General features: G+C 44.6%; 1 protein-coding gene across 1 annotated transcript; it reads right to left on the reverse strand.

The window, feature by feature from the left end:
• Positions 1–1,098: 1,098 nt before the first annotated feature.
• On the reverse strand, positions 1,099–21,887 carry Znf251 (zinc finger protein 251). The gene is made up of 4 exons (XM_038342231.2): positions 21,059–21,887; positions 20,727–20,859; positions 20,268–20,381; positions 1,099–3,918 (listed from the first exon to the last, which is right to left on the reverse strand). The coding sequence occupies exons 1-4, from the start codon at positions 21,086–21,088 to the stop codon at positions 2,312–2,314; spliced, it is 1,884 nt and encodes a 627-aa protein (XP_038198159.1). The 5' UTR covers positions 21,089–21,887; the 3' UTR covers positions 1,099–2,311.
• Positions 21,888–22,384: the final 497 nt, after the last annotated feature.

Below are 22,384 nucleotides of genomic sequence, written 5' to 3' on the forward strand. Positions count from 1 at the left end.
GATTTCTTAAAGCCTGTATGTTCTACTTCAGTACCCCAATCCTACCAGTCAAGCACAATGGTTCATGTTAAATAGCCAAAGACCTTAGAGCAATTTATCAGATTGTTGCAAGTAACACCCTGTGGTATCTAACTCACACACCCTCCTCAGGATGAAACACCATTATAAGTTGAAAAGTTTCATAGATTTAAAACATGCCTTTTAGGCCAGGCAGTGGTGGCACATGTCTTTATTCCCAGGGCTCAGGAAGCGAGGCGGATTTCTGTGAGTTCGAGGCCAGCCTGGTCTACAGAGCAATTCCAGGACAGCTAGGAGAAACCCTATCTTGGAAAACAAAAATGACTTTTGGGCTTGCACCTTTGGAGCTGAAGGCAGGGACCTCTTTGCCTTTGAATGGGAAGACCCTCATTCTTGGAGAAAGCAACAATATTAATGAGATTTGGTGATTCTCCTAGTATTTTTGGTCACATACTTGGACAGATTTTGGAGAAATTCATTCTCCCTACTCAGATGTGCCTACTTCAATATGTGGATGATCTTCACCTATCTGCGGGGACCACAACACCACTTGGCAATCAAGAGTTGTGGGCATCAAAAAATATGTAACTTGTAGAAAACTAGGCGACATAACTGGGGCATCTAGTCAGTCAAAGCCAAGGGTTAGGGCCTGAAAGAACTAGTGGGGACCACTTGTAGTGCTCTCTCTCCCTCACTCGGCAGAGTGGTGCCATCCAGCTCACCTGCATGCAACAGTAACGCCCACGCAGACAACTTCATTTTCCAGGATGAATTCCCCGTGTTTACTTTTAACTTCAATATGACTAGAAATCCTTCAATTTATCTTGCTTGCTGGTATTATTTACTTGGTTGGTTTTCTGTTTTGTTTTGGATAGGGTATCATGTAGCCTAGGTTGGTCTCAAGTTTGCTATGTAGCTAAGGATAACCTTGAACTTATCTTTTGCCTCTATATCTGGAATGCTAAAATTAAAGGTGTATGCCAAAATGCCCAGTTTTTACAGTGCTGGGCCAAATCAAGGGTTTTGTATAAACTAGGCACACTCTGTACTGAGTCACACTGCATCCCTACAGATTGATAGTGATTTTCAGTTTTTTAATTGGCTTCATAAATCCAAAGGAAACTGGGTATTAGAATTCCTCGCCATTGCAAATACATCACCATGGCTTGGTCATACACCTTCCAGTAAAAAAGTACAATATAAATAAACATCACCTAGAATCTCCCGCTGTCTGCACTGACACTGGGCACACAGCATGGAGGTGTGCAGGCTGGACTCAGGCAGCCCTGCTGCTAACTGCTATCCAGCCATGCTTCACTGAGAAATATATGGAGATGGAGAAACCACAGCTTGCTCAACTTCCAAAAAGATCGTAGATTCAGAGTCCGCTTGCTTGCTCTCAGAGAACCAAGTGGAGGCGCCTGAACTCACAGGATGACGCCGGGAGAGAGAGAAGAGGCAGTACAGCCAGCGCTCCTCCCGTCACACACAACAGTAACACAGCTGACACAAGTGTCTGATCGGAAACCTCAAACTCACAGGGCTCTGCCTGTCCCTGTGGCTCAGGAACTTGGAAAACATTAAACAGAACAGAACAACACAAGGACAGCTAGCTCTTCTTTAAAAAGAAGCCTACTAATGAGAAGGCGTGGTGTCAGCAGCAGTCGGGCTGCTGGCAGGGAGAGGGGGTGCGGAATCTGTCGCTAGACTGCAGCCACCAGAGCCTCCAGCAGCCGCACTCTGTAGCTGTCCTCATTGTCACGGTCATACTGGCCCTAAGCTCCGGTTACCAACTGTCACTCTGCAGCCCCCTCTCCTTGTCTTACAGTGGCTGCCCCCCAAAGCTTCAGTCTCCTCTATACCTAGAGAACCTATATTGAGTCCAGCCACTGGCAGAGCCACCTCAGTCCCCAAACCGTCCACATACTGCCATATCTTGTCCTTAGCATCATTAATATTCTCAAAGGTGACAAACCCAATTCCCCAGATCTCTGGGTTTCTCGTTTTTGATCACCAATGAAGAGATATGCCGTATCTTGAAACCTTCCATCAGCTGCTCTTTAGTGTTAAAACTTGGCCCTCTCCTAAAAACCTGAACTTGACCTGATGCCAAGGTGGCCTGCTGTGCTGAGTCAGTCAGGACCCTGGATGTGGGGAGTGGGGTGGGTGGAGACAGTAGGCACACAGGGCCCCAGCCTCCTAAGAGGCAAGTCTGCTTAATTTTAATTTTCATTATGCCATCCTACCTAATATAAAACAAACTTTCTATAAACTGTTTCCCACATTCATCACATTAAAAATGTCTTTCTTGAAAAATCTTTTTGATATGAATTAAGTATCTTTCAGATCCGTCATTCAACTGTGGTTTCTCTCCAACCCCAGTTACATGATGTTGAGTATGGGACACGCTACTGCCAGCTTTACCACATTCCTGGCATTTATAGGGTTTCTCAGCAGCTTGAATTTTCTGATATTCCGCTGAGGAAACGCTGAGAGCTTTCCCACATTCAGTGCATCCCCGGGGTTTTTCATCACTCCGAATTGTCCACTGCAGAACAAGTTTTGCACTGTGGCTGAAGGCCCTGCCGTGTCTCTCTCCCGTGGACAGATGGCTGGAGTCATAAACAAAATCTGGGTCACACTCAAACTCCTGTGGGCTCTCTCCCATGTGAGTCCGCTGATGCTGGGTGAGGGCTGATCTCCGGCTGAAAGCCTTCCCGCAGAGCCCACATTCATAAGGCTTCTCTCCAGTGTGAACACGCTGGTGGAGGGTGAGCTGGGAGCTCTGGATGAAGGCCTTTCCGCACTCGGTGCACCGATAGGGCTTCTCCCCTGTATGCACTCTGCGGTGCTGCATCAGAGTGGAACTGCGGCTGAAGGCTTTGCCGCACTCACTGCAGATGTAGGGTTTCTCCCCAGTGTGAATCCGGACGTGCTCAGTGAGATGAGAATTGAAGCCAAAGGCTCGCCCGCACTCCCCGCACACGTAGGGCTTCTCCCCGGTGTGAACCCTGTGGTGAAGGAAGAGGCTGGAGCTCTGGCTGAAGGCTTTCCCACACTGAGCGCACTTGTGGGGCTTCTCTCCCGTGTGAATCCTCTGGTGCTGAATGAGGCTTGCATTTCGACTGAATGCCTTTCCGCACCAGCTGCAGCCGTGGGGCTTCTCTCCCGTGTGAATCCTCTGGTGCTGAGTCAGCTGGGGACTCTGGCTGAAGGCCTTCCCACAGTCACTGCACTTGTAAGGTTTCTCTCCGGTGTGAATTATACGATGCTGAATAAGACTGGAGCTTCTACTGAAGGCCTTCCCACATTCGTTACACCCAAAGGGCTTTTCTCCAGTGTGAATTCTCTGGTGCAGACGGAGATAGGAATTGAGCCCGAAAGTTTTCCCACAGTCGCCACACTTGAATGGTTTGTTCCCAGTGTGAATTCGCTGGTGCAGAATGAGATTGGAGCTGTGCGTGAAAGACCGCCCACACGGGCCACATTCATAAGGCTTCTCCCCGGTGTGACTTCTGCGATGCCGACTCAGGTCTGAATTATATTTAAATGTTTTATTGCATATGTCACATGTAAAGACTCTCTGTCCTGTTTTACTTCTCTGAATTGTAACAACACTTTGGCTTGGACTCAAGTGTCTATCAAATGCAGGAGTCTGGGCATTTTCTGGAAGTTGTTTTCTACATACTGGAGAGTCCTCTCTAGCAACTCTCTTCAAACTCTGAGTAGAACTTCCTTGGTTCTCTTCTTCCTGACCTTTATGATCGCAAGCTTCCTGGGATTCAGGTGTTTGTGAATTAGCCCCTGGGAATTTCTGTGATATTAATTCTGGTGTTTTTACTTCTTCAGAACATTTCTGGTTTAAAATGGATAGCTCCTTCTCGGTCTCAATCTCAGAATCTGTTAAACAAAAACCACAAATAAATTACTAGAGGTAAGCTTTGTCAGCAGAAATCACAATTTGTTTGATGTTTCCATAAGCTATTATGCCCCAAGTGTGAAAACACATGCCTTTAATTCTGGCACTTGGGAGGCAGAGGCAGGTGGATCTCTGTGAGTTCAAGGCTGGCCTTAAATACATAGTTCCAGGACAGCCAGGGCTACATAGGATCCTGTCTCAAATAAATAAATAAAATAAGCCGGGCGGTGGTGGCACACACCTTTAATCCCAGCACTCGGGAGGCAGAGGCAGGCAGATCTCTAAGTTCGAGGCCAGCCTGGTCTACAAGAGCTAGTTCCAGGACAGGCTCTAGAAACTACAGGGAAACCCTGTCTCGAAAAAAACAAACAAACAAACAAACAAATAAAATAAAAATAAAGCTATTATGCAGAATTCAGACAATTCAGTAGAAAAATGTGACATAATCCAGAAATAAAGATGGCCAACAAGCAAAATGAAGACAGTAATATCCATTAGTCACTAAACAAATTGCCAGTGTTAAATAAGCAAATTGATTTATTCACCAAATACAAGGCCAAGCATATTCTAAATAAGGAATTTAACAAGGAAGACTAACACAGTCTCTGGTCTCAGGAAACTTATTTTCTATTTAGAACGACAGATAATGAAGTGAGAGTTTTGCTAAATAGCTTATGATGGTTTGAAATTCATAATCCTGTCACTGAATGCTGGTATTAAGTCACCTGCCACATGCTAGGGTCAGCAAGTACATTTTTAAAAAGGAATGGGTAAATCATGTCACATGGAAAAACATCATGGGCTCATTCTCAGTCTACATGGTCAGAAAGTCCCAAGAGGAAGAGTGTACCGGAACAACTAAAGATGCCAGCCAGCAGTGCGGGTGCTGACACAAATGCTGGAGATGAGAGAGAAAGTACTGAGTCCAAGAATGAAAGAAAGAGCTCTCACAGGGGGGGCTGGAGAGATGGCTCAGAGTCTAAGAGCACTGACTGCTCTTCAAGAGGTCCTGAGTTCAATTCCCTGCAACCACTTGGTAGCTCACAACCATCTATATTGAGATCTGATCTCCCCTTCTAGCCTGCAGGCATACATGCAGACAGAACACTGTATACATAATAAATAAAACAAATTAAAAAAAAATTCTCACCATACCCAGAGCAAGCAAGAAGTGGGTGATAGAGACAGGCACAGAAGATGTTACACAGAGGCTGAGAAGACTGGACTTAAGAACAGATAGATGGCCAGGCGGTGGTGGCGCACACCTTTAATCCCAGCATTAGGGAGGCAGAGGTAGGCGGATCTCCGTGAGTTCGAGGCCAGCCAGGTCTACAAGAGCTAATTCCAGGACTGGCTCCAAAGCAACACAGAGAAACCCTGCCTCAAAATAAATAAATAAATAAAATAAAATATGAATTTAATTAGCTTTTAAAAAAAAGAATAGCTAGATCACACACCCTTAGTCCCCAAATTACTCTCTAAGAAGTTATTCAAGAATCAAGTCTTCCTTTGGCTTCTGCAAGTATCCCATGAGTGCATTTGTACACACACATACACACACACACACATACACACACACAGAGTAAAATAAAAAAGTTTTGAAGGAATTCACCTCATGTGACTGTTCATGTGTGTGGAATGAATGGGCACGGCAGTAACTGACATGCATTCCATAGCTGTGGGGAGGACACATGTTCAAAACCCAGATGCCTGGCTAAACTAACCTCTACTCGTATAACAGAGTACCTTTCTACACAGTAATAGAAGAACACATTATAAGGGAAAGTCTATGATATATTATAAAAATGAGTAAGTTCCAAAATTTGACACACGGAATAAGCCAACTTTTACTGAGAGAAAAACACATGTATGTGCTATTTCTTCCTTAAATGTTTAATGCAAACTGGTGAAGCCATCTGGGCTTGGCACTTTCTCTGAGGAAAGTTTTAATTACTGAGTCAAGACTGAAAATCGGGTGCAGTGCACTCAGTACTGGAGAGATGCAAACAGGAGGACCAATAGTTCAAGGTTGGTTATTCTTGGCTATACAGTATGTTTGAGCCCACGAGACACTACTCCTCAAAGTCAAAGAGGAGGGCCTGCCAGATGGTTTAGTAGGTAAAGGTCCTGCTGCCATGTCTGAAAGTTTGTCTCTGAAGCCTACGTATCAGAAGGAAAGAACCGACTTCAGCCAAGCTATCTCTGACCTCCACACGCATGCTGTGGTATAATCCACCCCATCTCTGTCACTCACAAACATCATATAAATATAAAACCTTAAACAAATTTTAAAAAAGCAAAAAGAAGGCTGGAGAAAAAGAAATGTTTTGGTGTTTTGAGATTAGGTCTTGCTTACACAACCAAGGTTACTCAAGGTCAAGGCACTCTTCCTGCCTCAACCTCCTGAGGACGAGACTGTATGCACCATCACTATGCTCAGAACAAAAAGGTTAGCCTAGTGATTTTTCACTTATTTATTTATAGGTTGTCTTTCCCTGCATGCGCGCATGCGTCACCTTTGTGCCTGCTGTCCTGAGAGCTCAGGAGAGGGTGCCAGATCCCCTGGAACTGGAGTTACTGGTGGACATGAGCCACCTGAAGTGGGTGCTGGGAGCTGGACTTGGGTCCTCCGCAAGAGCAGGAGGTGTTCTTAACCATCTTAACCATCATAAACCATCTCTCTAGGCCCCCAAAATAATCTTTAGCATTTATTTATTGTGTGTGTAGGTTGAGAAGACAACCTATGAAAGTCTATTTCCTCCTTCAATCATTTGGGCCCTGTGGACCAAACTCAGGTCCTCGGGCTTGCCAGCATGTGCTTTTATCTGGTGAGCCAAATCCCTTAGGACTGCAAAAAATCTTTTGAAAACGGTTCTTTTAAAAAAGCCAGTGCTGCCTTCTGTTGTAGCACAGGTCCAGGAGGCCAATCCTGGTACTGCAACTAGAGTCCCATAGTGGACAGCAATGACTGGTAGTGGAGCACAAAACAGGGCTAAGTGACTTGGGAAACATCTAGAAGGAAAATCAAGTATTGAGATTCTCTCCTTTGGGGGAACCACCACAAGCCAATCATGAACAAGTATGAGTGTGAGTTCATGTGTTGGACACCTGAACACTCCAGGTACAGATGTGTACCTTGGATGGTGGGGTTGGAGTTTTACCTAGACCCTTTCCTCGCTACCAGGAAGGAACTTACGGGCCTAATCCTGCCCATTACCTCCATCGTTCATTGCCACCTGCCAGATAGAAGCTATATGAACTAACTTTCATTGACAGCTGGAGCTGTTCTCCCAACTGTATCCCAAGCTCTATTCCTCTGCTTACATTATACGAGAAATGATAAACAACATTTCAATCATTGCTCCTAAAGAAGCCTCAAAGGCAAGCAAAAGCAAGCAAGCAAGCGAGCAAACAAACAAACACCACCACCACCACCACCAACAACAACAACAAACAAAGCCTAGAGAATGGGGGGGGGGGAATCTTTCAAACTATACATCAGACATCAGCTGAGTATCTAGAATATATAAAAATTGCAGAAATTAAAGAGTAAAACCCCTGAGACAATCCACATATTAAATGAGTTAATGACCTGAATAGGTAGTTCTTAGAAAAAATAGAAATGGTATCAGGTATGGTGGTCAGCCCTGTTACCACAGCACTTAAGAAATGAAGACAGAAGCCGGGCGGTGGTGGCGCACGCCTTTAATCCCAGCACTCGGGAGGCAGAGGCAGGCGGATCTCTGTGAGTTCGAGGCCAGCCTGGTCTACAAGAGCTAGTTCCAGGACAGGCTCTAAAAAAGCTGCAGAGAAACCCTGTCTCGAAACCACCCCCCCCAAAAAAAAAAGAAATGAAGACAGGAGATCAAGGCTATTCTGAGCTACATGATTTTCATGCCAAACTGGGCAACATGAAACAACTCTGTCTCAAAAAAAAAAAAAAAAAAGAAAGAAAAGAAAAGAAAAATACAATACAAACAAAAAGTAAGAACAAATGGCTACTATTTGAGAAGATATCCAGCATCCTCAGACAACAGTGAAATCTAAACTGAACATGCTTTGAAATTCCATCTCATTCCAGAACAGCTATCATCAGGAAGACAAATAACTAATGCTCGTGAGAATTTGAGAGCAACCCTATACACTGCGTGGGAGTGCAAATTGGTGAATTCAGTATTGAAATCATGAAATCAGTAGAGAGAGCCTCCTCAAAAATACTAAGGATCTCTGTAAGTTTGAGGCCAACATGGTCTACAACAGAGTAAAAGTTCCAGGACAGCCAGCACTAAATATACTTTGTCTCAAAAAACAAAACAATCAATAAAACCATTAAAAATAGATGCACATAAGGCCCAGCTATACTACTCTTGATCATATACTCTTGTCACAGTATTCTCAAAAGCTAGGAAATGGAGCCAGCCAAGATCTAACAGATAAATGGATAAGGAATGGATAAATGTGGTATATATACACAGTGGAATTTACTTTAGCTGTAAAGGAAAATGGATGGAACTAGAAATCATTGTGTTTGGTGAAATAAGCCAGACACATGGTGGCTCACAACCATCTGGAATTCAAGTACCAAGGAATCTGGTGCCCTCTTCCGGCCTCTGAAGGCACCAGGTATGCAATGGTGAATATCCATACATGCAGAGAAAATACACATGAAGTAAATCTTTTAAAAAATATTAATCTTTCCCCCTATTTTCCGAGGTATTAATTTTATTCATGCCCAAGAATTCAGTGTGGCTACCATCCATAGTTCATAGTGCACTGGGGTAACCACACTTAATGTGGTCACCAAACTCATTACTGCAAACATAGAATAATGCTTTTCCTTTGAAATGACATTACTCAAGATCTACCCAAGGGGCTCAGATGTCTACTAGCTGCTGTGAGGTCTCACCAATCAGAAAAACCATCATTAATGCAGCATGCCCTTCGACCAAAGCAGCCACAGCTCTAGGCTTCACACAGAAGCAACCACAGCTCTGCAAATGCCCAAAAACCTCTCAGTTGTGGAATAGGATGCAAAAAAGGAAAAACAACTTAGGCTTCTCCAAATTAAGAGCTGTATGATGTCATCTTTTAGGAAGCGAGTAACTAGACATAAGAGCTGAATACCACACTGCAATTCTCGCCCCGAGCTGGTTCTAACCATCTACAACCTCACTCTTCTAGAAACCTGAAACATTAATATTCTCTGGCTTCCACATGTGTGCCCATGGGCAAGTACATTTACACACTCACACACATGCAACACACACGTTTCTCTGTGTGGGTATATGCACGAGTGCAGATGTCTAAGGAGACCAGAAGCCTTAAGTCCCCTGGAGCTGGAATTACTGAGTTGTTTTTTGTTGTTGTTGTGTTTTTTTAGACAGGGTTTGTGTAGCTTTGGAGCCTGTCCTGGAACTAGCTCTGTAGACCAGGCTGGCCTTGAACTCAAAGAGATTCACGTACCTCTGCCTCCCGAGTGCTGGGATTAAAATGTGTGCACCATCACCACCAGGCTTCTCTTTGCTTCCGAAGGACAGGATGTGACCAGCTGCCTCACTCCTGCTGCCTTGCCCTCCTTACCATGACAGACTGTCTCCTCCAGCTGTGAGCAGTAATACACCATTCCTGAAGTTGCTCACCCATATTTCGTCACAGTAATTGCTACAATATTACAGAACATCTGCAATGCTGGTAGCTAAAAGGGTAGATACTTAACCCTACCTGTTGATACAGCCTCGTTTTCTTTTGTGTACATGATTGTGTGTATGTAAACTAGAGAGAGGATATTTTCCTTTAGGAGCTGACCACCTTGTTTGTTGAGACAGGGAGCCTTAGTGGACTGCAACTTGTGTAATAGGCTAAACTGGCTGGTTTGTCTCTGCCTCCCCAGCACCAAGATTACAAATGCATGTCTGCCCTTTTAATGTGCCTAGAGATCCAACTCAGGCCCTCATTCTTGAAATGTAAGCTACTTCCCCAGATCCCATCCCTCAACTAGGTTTTTCTTTCTTTTTTTTATTTATTATATATACAGTGTTCTGCCTGCATATACGCCTACACACCAGACGGCATCAGATCTCATTATAGATGGTTGTGAGCCACCATGTGGTTGCTGGTAATTAAACTCATGACCTCTGGAAGTCTTTAAGAGGCAGTGCTGCTTTTTTTTTTTTTTTTTTTTTTTTTTTTTTTTTTTTTTTGAGACAGGGTCTCACTATGTAGCTTAGCTCGTATTCCTGTTTCTGCCTCTGAATGCTGGGTTACAGTTGTGTGCCACCACTTTAGGCCACTTGACATGAGTTAGAGAGTAGTTGTAAGACTTCTTTGGTTGCCTCTATTAGTGATTGTTTTATTTCTATAAGGAAATGCCTGATGTAAAGAACATATAAAGGGAAAACCTAACTCATGATCCTGAAGGTTTTAGCCCAAGATGCATTGCTGTGGGCCTCGGGACAAGGCGACCAGATGGCAATGGGGAAGGAAGTATTCAACAGAGTCAACTCTTACACTGTGAACCATAAGGGAGAACCAGCTGTGGTCCATGTGGTTTCACTGGTCCCCAGTGACTTAACACATGGAACATTGAGGGACACTTGACCAAACCACAGCATTGCCTGAATTCTGCAACTACTCCCTCAAAGTTCCTGCATGGAAGCCAATTTCACAACCCCTTTTGCCATCTCTGGGTGGCCAACTGTAGACCAGGCTGGCTTCACTCTCAGATCTGCCTGCCCCTGCTTCCCGAGGGCTGGTGTTAAAGGTGTGCACTACTACCGCTCAGCTAAACTGGTAATTTTAAAACCTAGATTAAATCACCAGCACAAAACTTTACCATGTTCTTTGGAGTCTTCCTTTTGTGTTCCCTCAGCTCTCATCCAAGTTTCTGCCATAGTCCTGAACCCCACTTAGCTGCGGGGCATTCTGGGTACCCTTAGGTCTGTCAGCAATAAAATCTCCATTTCCTGTTTTTTTTCTGAGGGAGTATTTTCAAAAGGGAAGACCAAAACAAAAAAATAGAACAGAAATTGTGGAGAAACAACAGAGATTCCTCCCCATATGCTAATAGAAAACACATATAACCATAAATTCAGTATTTAGTCTCTGAAGGAACACAACTTTGTTCTGAATCTCAAATGCTGAAGAAATCATGAGCTATTATTCCAATATGTGTCACACTGGGGGTCCCTACACAATGTCCTATCCTTATAACCCAACCGCGGCAGTTTAGGGCTTAGTCTTTTTAAAATATTTATTGTATGTGTATGCATGGTATGTATGTCAGGGAACATGTGGAATGGTAAACAGATGAGAACTGGGACAACCCCCAGGAGCTGGTTCTCTCCTTCCTCCCTTACATGGGTCCTGGATATCAAACTCAGGTTGCCAGGTTTGTGTGTCAAGTGTTTTTCCACTGGGCCATCTTGCTGGCCCAGGGTTCAGTCTTGATGTTGTACACTGGATGGGCTTTGACAAAGCAATAACATGGATTCACCATGGCAGTGCCAACCAAGTGTTTGACGCTGTAAAACGTGGGTTCCACCTAGTTCCTTCCAAGGGCTCTTTCACTGCTCCCTGGCAATCACCGTTTTACCATCCCTAGTTGTTTTGCTTTTTAAGGAAAAAGGGTTGATAAAAGATCTCATGTTGCTGGGCAACATGCTTTAAATTCAACACTCAGGAGGCAGAGCAAGAGTATCTCTGGGTTTTCTGGGTTCGAGGTCAGCTTGGACTACAGGGCGAGTTCAAGGTCAGTCATGGCTCCACAGATAGGCCCTGTCTCAAAAATCAAAAACAAACAAACAAACCTCATGTTGTTTATGCTAGCCTTGACTTGCTATGTAGCCCAGAATGATTCTTAAGTCCTGATCCTCCTGCCTCTACTTTCCTAGTGTTAGGACAACATGTGTGGCTATATAGTTTTGCCTTAAGAATGTCATAGAAGGTGCTGGAGAGATGGCTCAGTGGTCAAAAGCACTAGTTACTCTATCAAAGGGATAGGTTCTCAGCAGCCAAGTGGTGGCTCATAACCATTTGTAACTCCAGTTCCAGAGGACCTAATGCCCTCTCCTGGCCTCTAAGGGTATTAAATAAATGTACTGAACAGATATTCATGCAATTAAAACACCCATAAACATAAAAATAAGATCTTCAGCTGCGAGGTGGTGTCAAACACCTTTAATCCCAGCACATGGGAGGCAGAGACAGGCAAATCTCTGTAAGGTCAACCTGGTCTACACAGAGAGTTCCAGAAAAATCAAGGCCATGAAGAAAGACCCTGTCTTTAAAAAAAAAAGAAAAAAAAAAAAAGAGGGCTGGAGAGATGGCTCAGAGGCTAAAAGCGCTGGTTGCTTTTCAGAGGTTTTGAGTTCAATTCCTGGCAACCACTAATAAGATCTGGTGTCTGTTTCTGGTATGCAGGTATACACAGACAGAACACTGTATACATAACAAATAAGATTCTACAGAGAGAGAGAGAGAGAGAGAGAGAGAGAGAGAGAGAGAGAGAGAGAGAGAGAGAGAGAGAGAGAGAGAGACAGCGTTTCTCCAACTACCATGTCAGGACAAAGGAAGATTATCATCCAAAACTGAGATCATCCTGATTTGATACTCTCAGCCTACAAAGCAGGGATAAAATAATGTTGTTGGTTAAGCAGTTAGTTATAGCAGCAGAGTAAGTATGAGCAAGCCAGGACTGTTGGTATTTTGTAATTTTTTAAAACTGGTCCGTAGACATCCAGTATTTGTTGACTATTCTTTCTCCATGGTATTCTCTGTTCCCTTATCAAAGGTCAGTTGATATTTATGTAGTCCTTTATACCTGCATTGTCCGTGCTGCTCCAATGGTTGCGGATCATTTATCTTTGCCAATACCCCACTGCCTTGGTAATTAAAGCTTTATAGTTAAGTCTTGAAATCAGGTACTATGAGTTCAGCTCTTCTGCTTCAATAACGAGCTATTTGGAGTCTTTTACTTTGCTATATGAATATTGAAATGTTTGTTGATAGCTACCAAATAACATATCCTGCTGATAGTTTTATTTGGATTGTACTGAATCTATAGATCAAGTTGGAAAAAGTTAACATCTTGACAATATTCTCCTATACATAAACAAGGATTTTTCTTCATTTATTTCCTCTTCTGGTATGTTTTTAATAGGCTTTGGCATTTTTCCACATAGAGATTTTGAATCTATTAGGTAAGCACATTTTGAATGTGCTATGAATTTCATCTTTGGAGTGCTTATATAATTTAACAGTTTTTTCTTTTTTAAAAGATGGGGGGCCAGGCATAGGGTGCATACCTTTAATCCTAGGACTTGGGAGGCAGGGGAAGGTCTCTGTGAGTTTGAAGTCAGTCTGATCTAGTGAATTCCAGGATAGCCAGAGCTACATAGTGAGACCCTGCCTAAGAAAAAGAAAGAAAAAAGAAAGAAAGGAAGAAAGGAAGAAAGGAAGAAAGGAAGAAAGAAAGAAAGAAAGAAAGAAAGAAAGAAAGAAAGAAAGAAAGAAAGAAAGAAAGAGAAAGGTGGGGAGCATGCTGCTTGCAAGCCTTGGTTCTCCCCTTCTACCGTCTAGGTCCTGGGGAGCATATTCAGGTTCTCAGGCTTGGCAAGGTTCTTTATCTGCTGAACCATCTTGCCTGTCTTTATGTTATTTTACCTTAAACTGCACTTGGCCAGGCATGAGGACACACACTTAAAGCACTCAGGAAGCAGAAGCAGGGGGATCTCTGTGAATCTGAGGCCAGCCTGGTCTACACAGGACGTCTAGGCCCACTGTGGCTACAGAGTGAGACTGTTTCAAGCTCTCTTCCAAACAGGAAGCAACAGCAACAACAGTCAACAAAATCAAAATTCACCAGCAGGTGTTCATTTCAGGCACAAAGAGATCAGCTGACTTACATATTCTGTGTCATGAAACTTTGTACTTACCAGTTCCTGGAGTTGTTTTGTAAATAACTCCCAAGAACAGAAGGGAGAATCAAGAGAGGCCTATTCCCACACAGTTCTTTTTATACACAGTTAATTTTCTTGAGAATTGTTCCATCTGTGGTCATAAGCGATACCTGTGTGCAGTTTGCTTTTCTTGTATCATCTCTAATTTTGCGCTAAGGTGACACTGGCCTCACAGCCACAACCTGCTTTTACTTTTCTCTCCTTAAAGAGTGTAGAGAATTGCTATTTCTTCCTCGTTTATCAGACCACAATGGAACTCTCTTGAAACAGGCACACTATTAAAATACATGTCTCCTCGGACTGTTCTTTTCTTTTTGTGGAGTTTTGGGAGATTGTCTTTCAAGGAATTGGTTCATTTCATATCATCAAATCTTTGAGTGAAGAACTGTTCATACCATCCGTTTATTATTTTTTAAATGTTATGAGATGTAGCTGTAATGATGATCTCTTCTGGTTTTTTAAAGATGTATTTATGTATCTTACATATATGGGTACTTTGTATGTATATCTGCACACTAGAAAAGGGCTTTGGGCTGAGCAGTGGTGGTGCATGCCTTTAATCTCAGCACTCGGGAGGCAGAGGCAGGAGGGTTCTCTGAGAGTTCGAGGCCAGCCTGGTCTGCCAAGTGAGTTCCAGGACAGGCTCCAAAGCTACAGAGAAGAAAACAATGAACCAAAACAAAAAGGGCATTGGATCCCATGGGGCTACAGTTATAGACAGTTGTGAGCTGCCATATGGGTACTGGGATTTGAACTCAGAACCTCTGGAAGAGCAGCCAGTGAACCTTTAATCTGCCTCCTTTGTCTCCACCACCATCTGGCTAGCAGTTTTTGTTTTGTTTTTTAAAGTTTTAATAGCTAAAGTTTAGGCTGAAAATATTTATTCAACCCACCACCACAAGCCTTATGGTCCTTGAGGATTGGAGGTGATTCTAATGATACATTATTTTTCTTTTAGGAGGGAGTTTGATACCTACAGGATTTCTTATTTCAGATTTCAAAATAAGCTGGAATTTCCATCTAAATCCTTTTAATGCCTGTTCCTGATATTTTTCCTCCCTGGGCTTTACACATGGAGTCAGAGATGTCAGCCCAGACTGACAGCCATGATTTTGCTAACCCAGTACACTGTCCAGGAAATAAAGGAGGATCACTAGCTTCTCCCCTGCCCCCATGCCTTTGTTGTTCTAAGGTCTGGGGAGGCTACATCTCCTCACTGCTTATAAGGAAATTTCTGTAGCTTGTAGTACTCACAAGAGGGCTATAGAATTAACAGCCACTGGGAGGTCCCCAATCAGAGGTGCCGTTCTCCTCAGGCTCCAAGAGTACTGGCTGCCCAGGTTATGCCTTTTGAAGTTTCCAACCCCCTCCCATATTTTCCAGATGAGGGAAATCTCTGGTCCCTGTTTATAGGTAGATGAAACTGCTAGAGTCTTGGTTCTGGATATAACCATACCTACCTAAGACAATACTACCAATATTACCTAATACAAAGTTCACCAAAGAGTATTTATTCTTTGCTTCATAAAGTTTTTTAAAGTAGGCTGGTCATATCTGAAGACACAACATTCCAGGCAAAGCCTTGGTAACTTAATCATCTTTGCTAACTATATCCCGGATTAGTGAACGAAGAGCTTAATGCAAAACAGAAAAGTGCTTCAAATCTGAGGGGAACCCACCCTGTAACTGGAGGAAGGTCAGTAGTACCTTTGTCATTACTCGGGATCACATGGTCTCCCACAGACAGGAAAGGCTGAATAACGTACGTGAGAAGATCAAATCTCACATAAATCCATTTGGGACCTTTTGGTTTCTAGAAAAGGGATCAGTTAACTGAGCAGGGAACAAAAGGATTGAAGAACAATGGAAGAAAGCTACTACAGAGGTAAAACCACCTGGGAGTATGCATCTGCCTACCCCAAAACAGTAAAGAACTCAGCCTCGCCAATGCAATGTCCACTGACTGCCTCCAGGGCCCCTCCAAAGAGAAACTGTATAGAAAAGCAAAACTGTGGATCAGAGAGACATGGTCACGAGATCTTTCTGGAATACTCCTGTTTTTGTCTTAAATTGTTTATCACCCCCTCCCCCAAGTCTACTCAGTTCTACTTCAGCTTGTTTTTTTTTTTTTTTTTGGTTTTTCTCTGTGGCTTTGGAGTTTGGAGCCTGTCCTGGAACTAGCTCTTGTAGACCAGGCTGGTCTCGAACTCAGAGATCCGCCTGCCTCTGCCTCCCGAGTGCTGGGATTAAAGGCGTGCGCCACCACCGCCCGGCTCTACTTCAGCTTGTTAAAGCCACATAAAACTCTCATCTTTTTTATACAAGGAACTCCACATTTACTACATTAATTTCTATAGAAAGCACTGTTCCCATGGCATTCCACAAATGTTGGCAAGTGGAATTTTAACAGTGCAAAGTATTTTAAAATTTCTGAAATTGCCTTTTGGATCATCTATTGTTGAGTCACGTGGAGTCTGACGCAGGAACTACGAGAGAGGCCAAGCTGACCTGTATACAAGCATCTCAAAAGGAAGAGTATTTTCCTGCCTTCCAGTTTCTGTTGCAAGGCAATCAGATGTGAGTGAAAGAGCAGCAGTGAGCGGGTCCCAGCAATATGCTCAGGACCAGGGGAGGGAGAGGACCACAGCACAGGCAGACCTCACTTTCTGTGAGCTGTGCTCCACACACAGACTGACGACAGGGCACTGGAATTCTCCTTCCTTGGGTCAGCTAGGCGGTGGGCAAATTGTTTCTCTGGAGGGTAGCAGTGTTGGGTTGTTTATAATACTGTATGATGAAATTTAAAGTTGTTTATATATACACCCCCCACATATATATTCTTTATGGCTAAAATAAAGGATGGTAGGACGCTATAAAAGAAAAGGGAACAGAGAAATAAGAAATGTTCAAAAAGGAAATAAGTGCAAAACCTAGAGGCATGGTGGTCAAGTCCAGAACTTGGGAGGTGTAGGTAGAAGGATCAAGAGGCTAAGGCCAGATTCAAATGCACAGTAAGTCAGAAGCCCTCCTGGGCTGCATGAGAGCCTGTGTCAAAACAAAAACAAGAAGTCAGGTATTGTGGTGCACTTGGGAAGCAGACACTGGTGGATCTCTGTGAGTTCAAGGCCAGTTTGGTCCACATGGTGAGTTCTAGGACAGCTAGGGCTACATAGAGAGACCCTGGCTCAAATCAAAATAGAAAACAAGCTAAAAAACAGAACAAAACCCCAAGAAAGTAACAACAACAACAACAAAGTTATTATCTACTAAGTACCACATTATGGCAAGGGGTGCGCTCAGCAGCAGGTAGTGCTTGCCTAGCATGAGAGAGTCTCTAGGTTCTATCCCCAGCACTAGAGCATAAGAGGAGAGGAAGGACGGACTCAAGAAAAGAGTTAAATTAAACATGAACACAAAAATTAAAAGATAAAATGGATAGAAAATGGGACCGAACTGTGAGATATCTGGAAGACAGATATTTTAAATATAAAGTAAAATTAACTAGATGGAAAAGGTGCTCCATGTTAACAGAAACAGTAAGAAGGCTGAAGCTGCTATGTTCGTAGCACCTAAAATATATCTCTTATCTCATAAATGAGAACAAATCAATAACAGACACTGAATAAATCCAAGGGAAAGTAAACTTTACATCCTTGGATATTCTTAGCAACTGAAAAAAATAAACAAGTAAACAACAACCCCAAAAAAAAAAAAAACCCAAGAAACCATGGAGAAAACATGAGTCACAGCATTAGCCTCGTCAACTTAAATGACATTGCACAATCTTGTAACTACAGAACACCAACAATACCCATCTCCTTTTACATGGATATCATGGTTTCAATGAGAAATGTCTCCCACAGGTTGATGTATTTGAACACTTGGTCCCTAGCTGGTGGTACTCTTTGGGAGTTTAGAGGCTATGGAGCCTTGCTGAAAGACTTCCGTCCCCATTCATGGTTCTTTTTACCACCTCCTTTTGCAGATGAAGTGTGATCAGGCTGTGTCCCGACTGCCAGGCTGGCCTCACTTCCTGCCGCCATGACTCTCCCTGCATCACGAACTCTAGCCCCTCTGAACTCCAAGCCAGACTAAACAAATCCCTTTCTCTGCTAAGTAGCTTTTTGCCAAGTGATCACAAGTATAGAAGAGTTACTACTACACAGAGTATGCTTACCAAGAGGCCTGGAAGTCCTAATACATCTAGCAAATGTAAGAATGAAACCATACAGAGTTATGTTCCTTGACCACAGTGGAATTACACAATAAACTAAGAACAATAAGATAGGGCTGGAAAAATAGCTCAGAGGTTAAGAGCACTGGCTGCTCTTTCAGAGGTCCTGAGTTCAATTCCCAGCAACCACATGATGGCTCACAACCATCTAAAATGAGATCTGATGCCATCTTCTGGATTGAAGGCATACATGCAGGCAGAATACTAAACATTAAAAAAAGAACAATTACCTGTCCAAATAGTGATTGGGCCACAGAATTTTAAAAATAAAAAAGCTAATAAGGCCTATGGAAAATTTTTGAAATGTATCTAAACCTGATGGTGCAGGTCTATAATCCTGGGTACTCGGGAAGCTGAGGTTAGAACTTAAAACTTAAAGTCAGTTTAGACTATAAAGTGAGCTCAAAGCCAGCATAAGCATCTAAGACCCTGTCTCAAAATAAGACACAAAAAGGGCTCAGGATATAGCTCATTGGTAGGGCACTTGCCTATCATGCATGAATTCATTACACAGCACTCACACGTGTGCATGCAAACATGCGTGTACACAAACACGAGGACAGGCCAGAGAGATATATCAGTAGTTAAGAGCACATACTGATCTCCAGAGGACCTGAGTTTGGTACCCAGTGCTCATATTTGTCAGCTTGCAATGCCTCTATTGCCTAGAGATCTGATGCCTCTGACCTCTGCAGCCACCTGAACTAAAGTATACACATACCACAACACAGACATACATGCATACACAACAGTAGTATTTATAAAACATGAACTATATTTAAGGTTGTACTTTCATAAAGCCTTTAGACATCTTTAAAAAGAAAACTTAAAAATCAATGATCTAAGCTCCCAATTTTAGAAAAGATAGGCTTCATGCAGCCAATTTCAAATTTGTAAAAACTTGAGATAATAAAAACAGTTCAAAAGAGCCTAAGTAAATCACTTAAAAATGATAATGCATTCATGTTTGGTAAAAGGATCAACAACTAATAAAAGGCAAAGGATTGATATTAACTTTACGAAATAAAACAGCAAATTTGAGGACACGCCTGATGAAGTTCCACTCTAACAGTGAGGAACAGTACATGTAACAAAACGGGACAGAGAGGAACAAGAAGAGCAGAAAACAGAATGAGGCCCAGCAGTAGCTGACAATTAAAGCAGAGTCAATAAAATAAAGATTCAAAGGGCTAGGTATAGTTGCACATGCCTATAATATAATCCTAGCACTTGAGAAGCAGAGGCAGGAGGAAGAGGATTTCAAGGCCATCCTTCTTAACACAGCAAATTCAAAGCCTCCTACCTGAGGAGGCTGAGGCAAGGGGAAGGGCGGGAGGGATCTCTAAGAGCCATTTTAAAGAGAGCTAATGAGCCGAGTGGTGGCGGTGCACAAGCCGGGTCTAAAGAACAAATTCCAGGACAGGCTCCAGGTCCAGGCTCCAAAGCTACACAGAGAAACCCTGTCTCGAAAAACTAAAACAGAAAACAAAACTGTTAATGATCTAAGTGTGGTGGTATATGCTTTTAGTTCCAGCTACTATGGAGGCCGAGGCTCCAGAAGGGATGACTTGATCCAAGTGTTTGAGACATGCTTGAGAAACACGAAAAGGCCTAGTCTCAAGAACAAGGAAGTATTGCTGACCAACACTGAGGGCTGAAGAGGAAGAGATGAAGGAGAAAGGAGCATGATACAGAACCTGGAGCTAGTAAGAGAAGAGAAAGTATATCCTACAAAAAAGTTCATGAAGGTGTGTAAAAGAACAAATTACGTTAGGACCAGAAACTACAATACTAGTTTTGTTTTTTTTCTTTTTGAGACAGGGTTTCTCTGTATAACAGCTCTGTAACTAGCTCTGTAGACCAAGCTGGCCCTGAACTCACAGAGATCCGATTTGCCTGCCTCTGCCTCCCAAGAGCTGAGATTAAAGGCATGTGCCACCATCTTCTCTTTTTTTTAGGCAAAGCAAATGGACTGGCAAAGAAAACCTGTCAAGCACATGCATGCAAGCACTGTCTTCCCTTAGAGGGAGGACTGCATACCATCACCATATCTGCCATCACTTCTAGACCCCCTCCCTCCAGCTACCAAAGCCAGGGCTCTAGGAGGTCATTCCTGAGACCAGCCTCTAGCTTAGCTCACCTGTCTGACAACTTCTTAAGACTTCTGCTTCTTCAGGCCCCAGAAGATCCAGGACCCACAGCTCCTCCTCTTGCTCCAGCTGGGAGATCAGCTCTGGCTTAGGGACTGGAAATCCTGTTAAAGATAAGGACCCTGGATGAGTTGCTGCAGCCTCAGGGGCTGAAGCAGGACCCTGCCTGCTGGGTCCTGCACACCAGACAGAGAACATTCTGCCTGCATGGGCACACTGGTCAGGGGAGACCAAGGGGCAAAGAGTTCAAATGCCTAAGAATTCTTATTGTTAGGCAGGGAAAGGGATGACTCTGTGAGGTTATTGGAAAATCGTCCCTAGAACTAGACAGACTGGTCCCTGGGGACAAGAGCAGGAACCTTCCTTCCTCTGGGAATCAATGGGCCAAATCAGCCCCAATGTCCCTTAGAGACTCCCCCTGTGAGCCAGGGCTCCAGGGCATTTCTCACCCAGTGAGGCCACGTTCCCATAGTTCTCCAACATCACATCCCGGTAGAGCGCCCGCTCCTGGGGGCCCAGCTGCTGCCCTTCTGCCCTGGAGAAGTACACAGCCACATCCTGGAAGGTCAGAGGCATCTCTCCCTGGAATGACAATATGCTGAGAGTGCACCAGGGGGTGTGGCTTCTTGATTTCTCATGGGGTAGCAGAGCTGAGACCAGGGGACCAGACAAGGGCCGAAAGGACACAGAGCGCTATCCCTGCATCCTAGTCCTTTCCAGCTTCACTATCGGCTCGCCTCACAGCTCGTGACCAGGGCAGAAGGGACAAAGAGTAACTCACCGGAGCCCCGGAGCAGGACTTGGCAGCCATCTGTCCCGTGAACCACCTTGGAATCCGTGGTAGGTAGGAGGCAGCCCCGGCCTGAGGCCTCCCCAACTTACACTCGGGGAGAGAAAACAGACAAACTCAGCCCCATTCAGAAGGGGCAGTGGACAGATGGTCAGAGGAAGACGACAGACCTTGCTTCTTAAGTGGCCTTCTGGGGTGTACTGAAGCCGTGAGAGCCAGCGTGTGACCTGTCCCGTGCTGCTATCCAAACTGAGAACTGCCCCAAGCACGCTGGCAGCTCCAGCCATGCATGCACCAGGACACCAAGGATGGGCGCATAGCACCACCTCAGCCTCAGAGGGCCAGCCTGGAAAAGGCTCTGGGCCTCACCGCGGAAGGCCTCCCAGGGTTGCGGGTGTGAGAGGACACGAAACAGGCGGCGAGGACCAGCTCTTGGCAAAACCTAAAGGCCATCGTCCTTCACATCCATGCCTCCCAAAGCCGCGTCGCCGCCAGCGGCTTGTCCCTCCCACCGGTCTTCCCGTTGCTGGGTGGCCCGTCTGGCCGGGACCGCTGCCTCCTCCACTATCCCTCCTCCCAGGTGTCGCAGCATCATCAGCGCCCTTGGCCAGAAGCTGAGGCAGCCAGCTCGAGACCCGCCGAGTCCCTCGGCTCGGCGAGGTCTTTCCACGACTCGGCCGACGCCCTTGCACCTGCCTGCCGGCTGTCCGTGCCCACCTGCAAAGCGAGAGGACCGCGGCAGCCTCACCTCGGCCAGGGCCCTCTAGACCAGCTACCCACCCAAACGGGGCCCCGGCCCGCGCTGAGGGGCAAGCGGACTGCCGCCTGGGGGCGGAACAGCCAAGCTGCGCACGCGCGCGCGCGAGGCGACGGTGGCCGCGCACTTCCGGTGCTTCTTTAGGGTCTCTGAGCACGGCGCCCCTACGCTGGGGCTGGGCGGAGCCGTGGGGATGCTCACCACTCTCCTGCCTGTGCTAGCGGAATCCGCTCTCTGCCCTCAACTAGTAGGCTCTGCACTATGCTGCTTTTCCTTATTGTCATAAACTAAATCGCAAGTAAAGCACAGATTAAGTAACTAACGCCTAGGCTGGGTGTTTGTGACAGGCCTGTAATCCCAGGGCTCGGGAAACTGAGGCAAGAGGATTACGAATTCCAGGCCAGCATGAAATATATTGGAAGAACTTGTTTCAAAAAAGCCACACAAACCGAGCTTAATCCCAGCACTTGAGAGGCAGAGGCAGAAGGCTCTCTGTGAGTTTGAGACCAGCCTGGTCTACATAGTTCCAGGACAACCAGGACTATGAGAGAGACCCTGGA

The sequence above is a fragment of the Arvicola amphibius genome, chromosome 9 (assembly GCF_903992535.2).
Source record: "Arvicola amphibius chromosome 9, mArvAmp1.2, whole genome shotgun sequence".
NCBI lineage: Eukaryota > Metazoa > Chordata > Mammalia > Rodentia > Cricetidae > Arvicola > Arvicola amphibius.

What these genes read in the sequence shown, in the direction of transcription:
- Znf251 (XM_038342231.2), bottom strand. Translation starts at nt 21,088, where the DNA reads ATGGCTGCCAAGTCCTGCTCCGGGGCTCCG. An exon ending in AGTCCTGCTCCGGGGCTCCG is followed by an intron (nt 20,860 to 21,058) that starts GTGAGTTACTCT and finishes TTGTCATTCCAG; the next exon opens with GGAGAGATGCCTCTGACCTT. An exon ending in TGGGAACGTGGCCTCACTGG is followed by an intron (nt 20,382 to 20,726) that starts GTGAGAAATGCC and finishes TATCTTTAACAG; the next exon opens with GATTTCCAGTCCCTAAGCCA.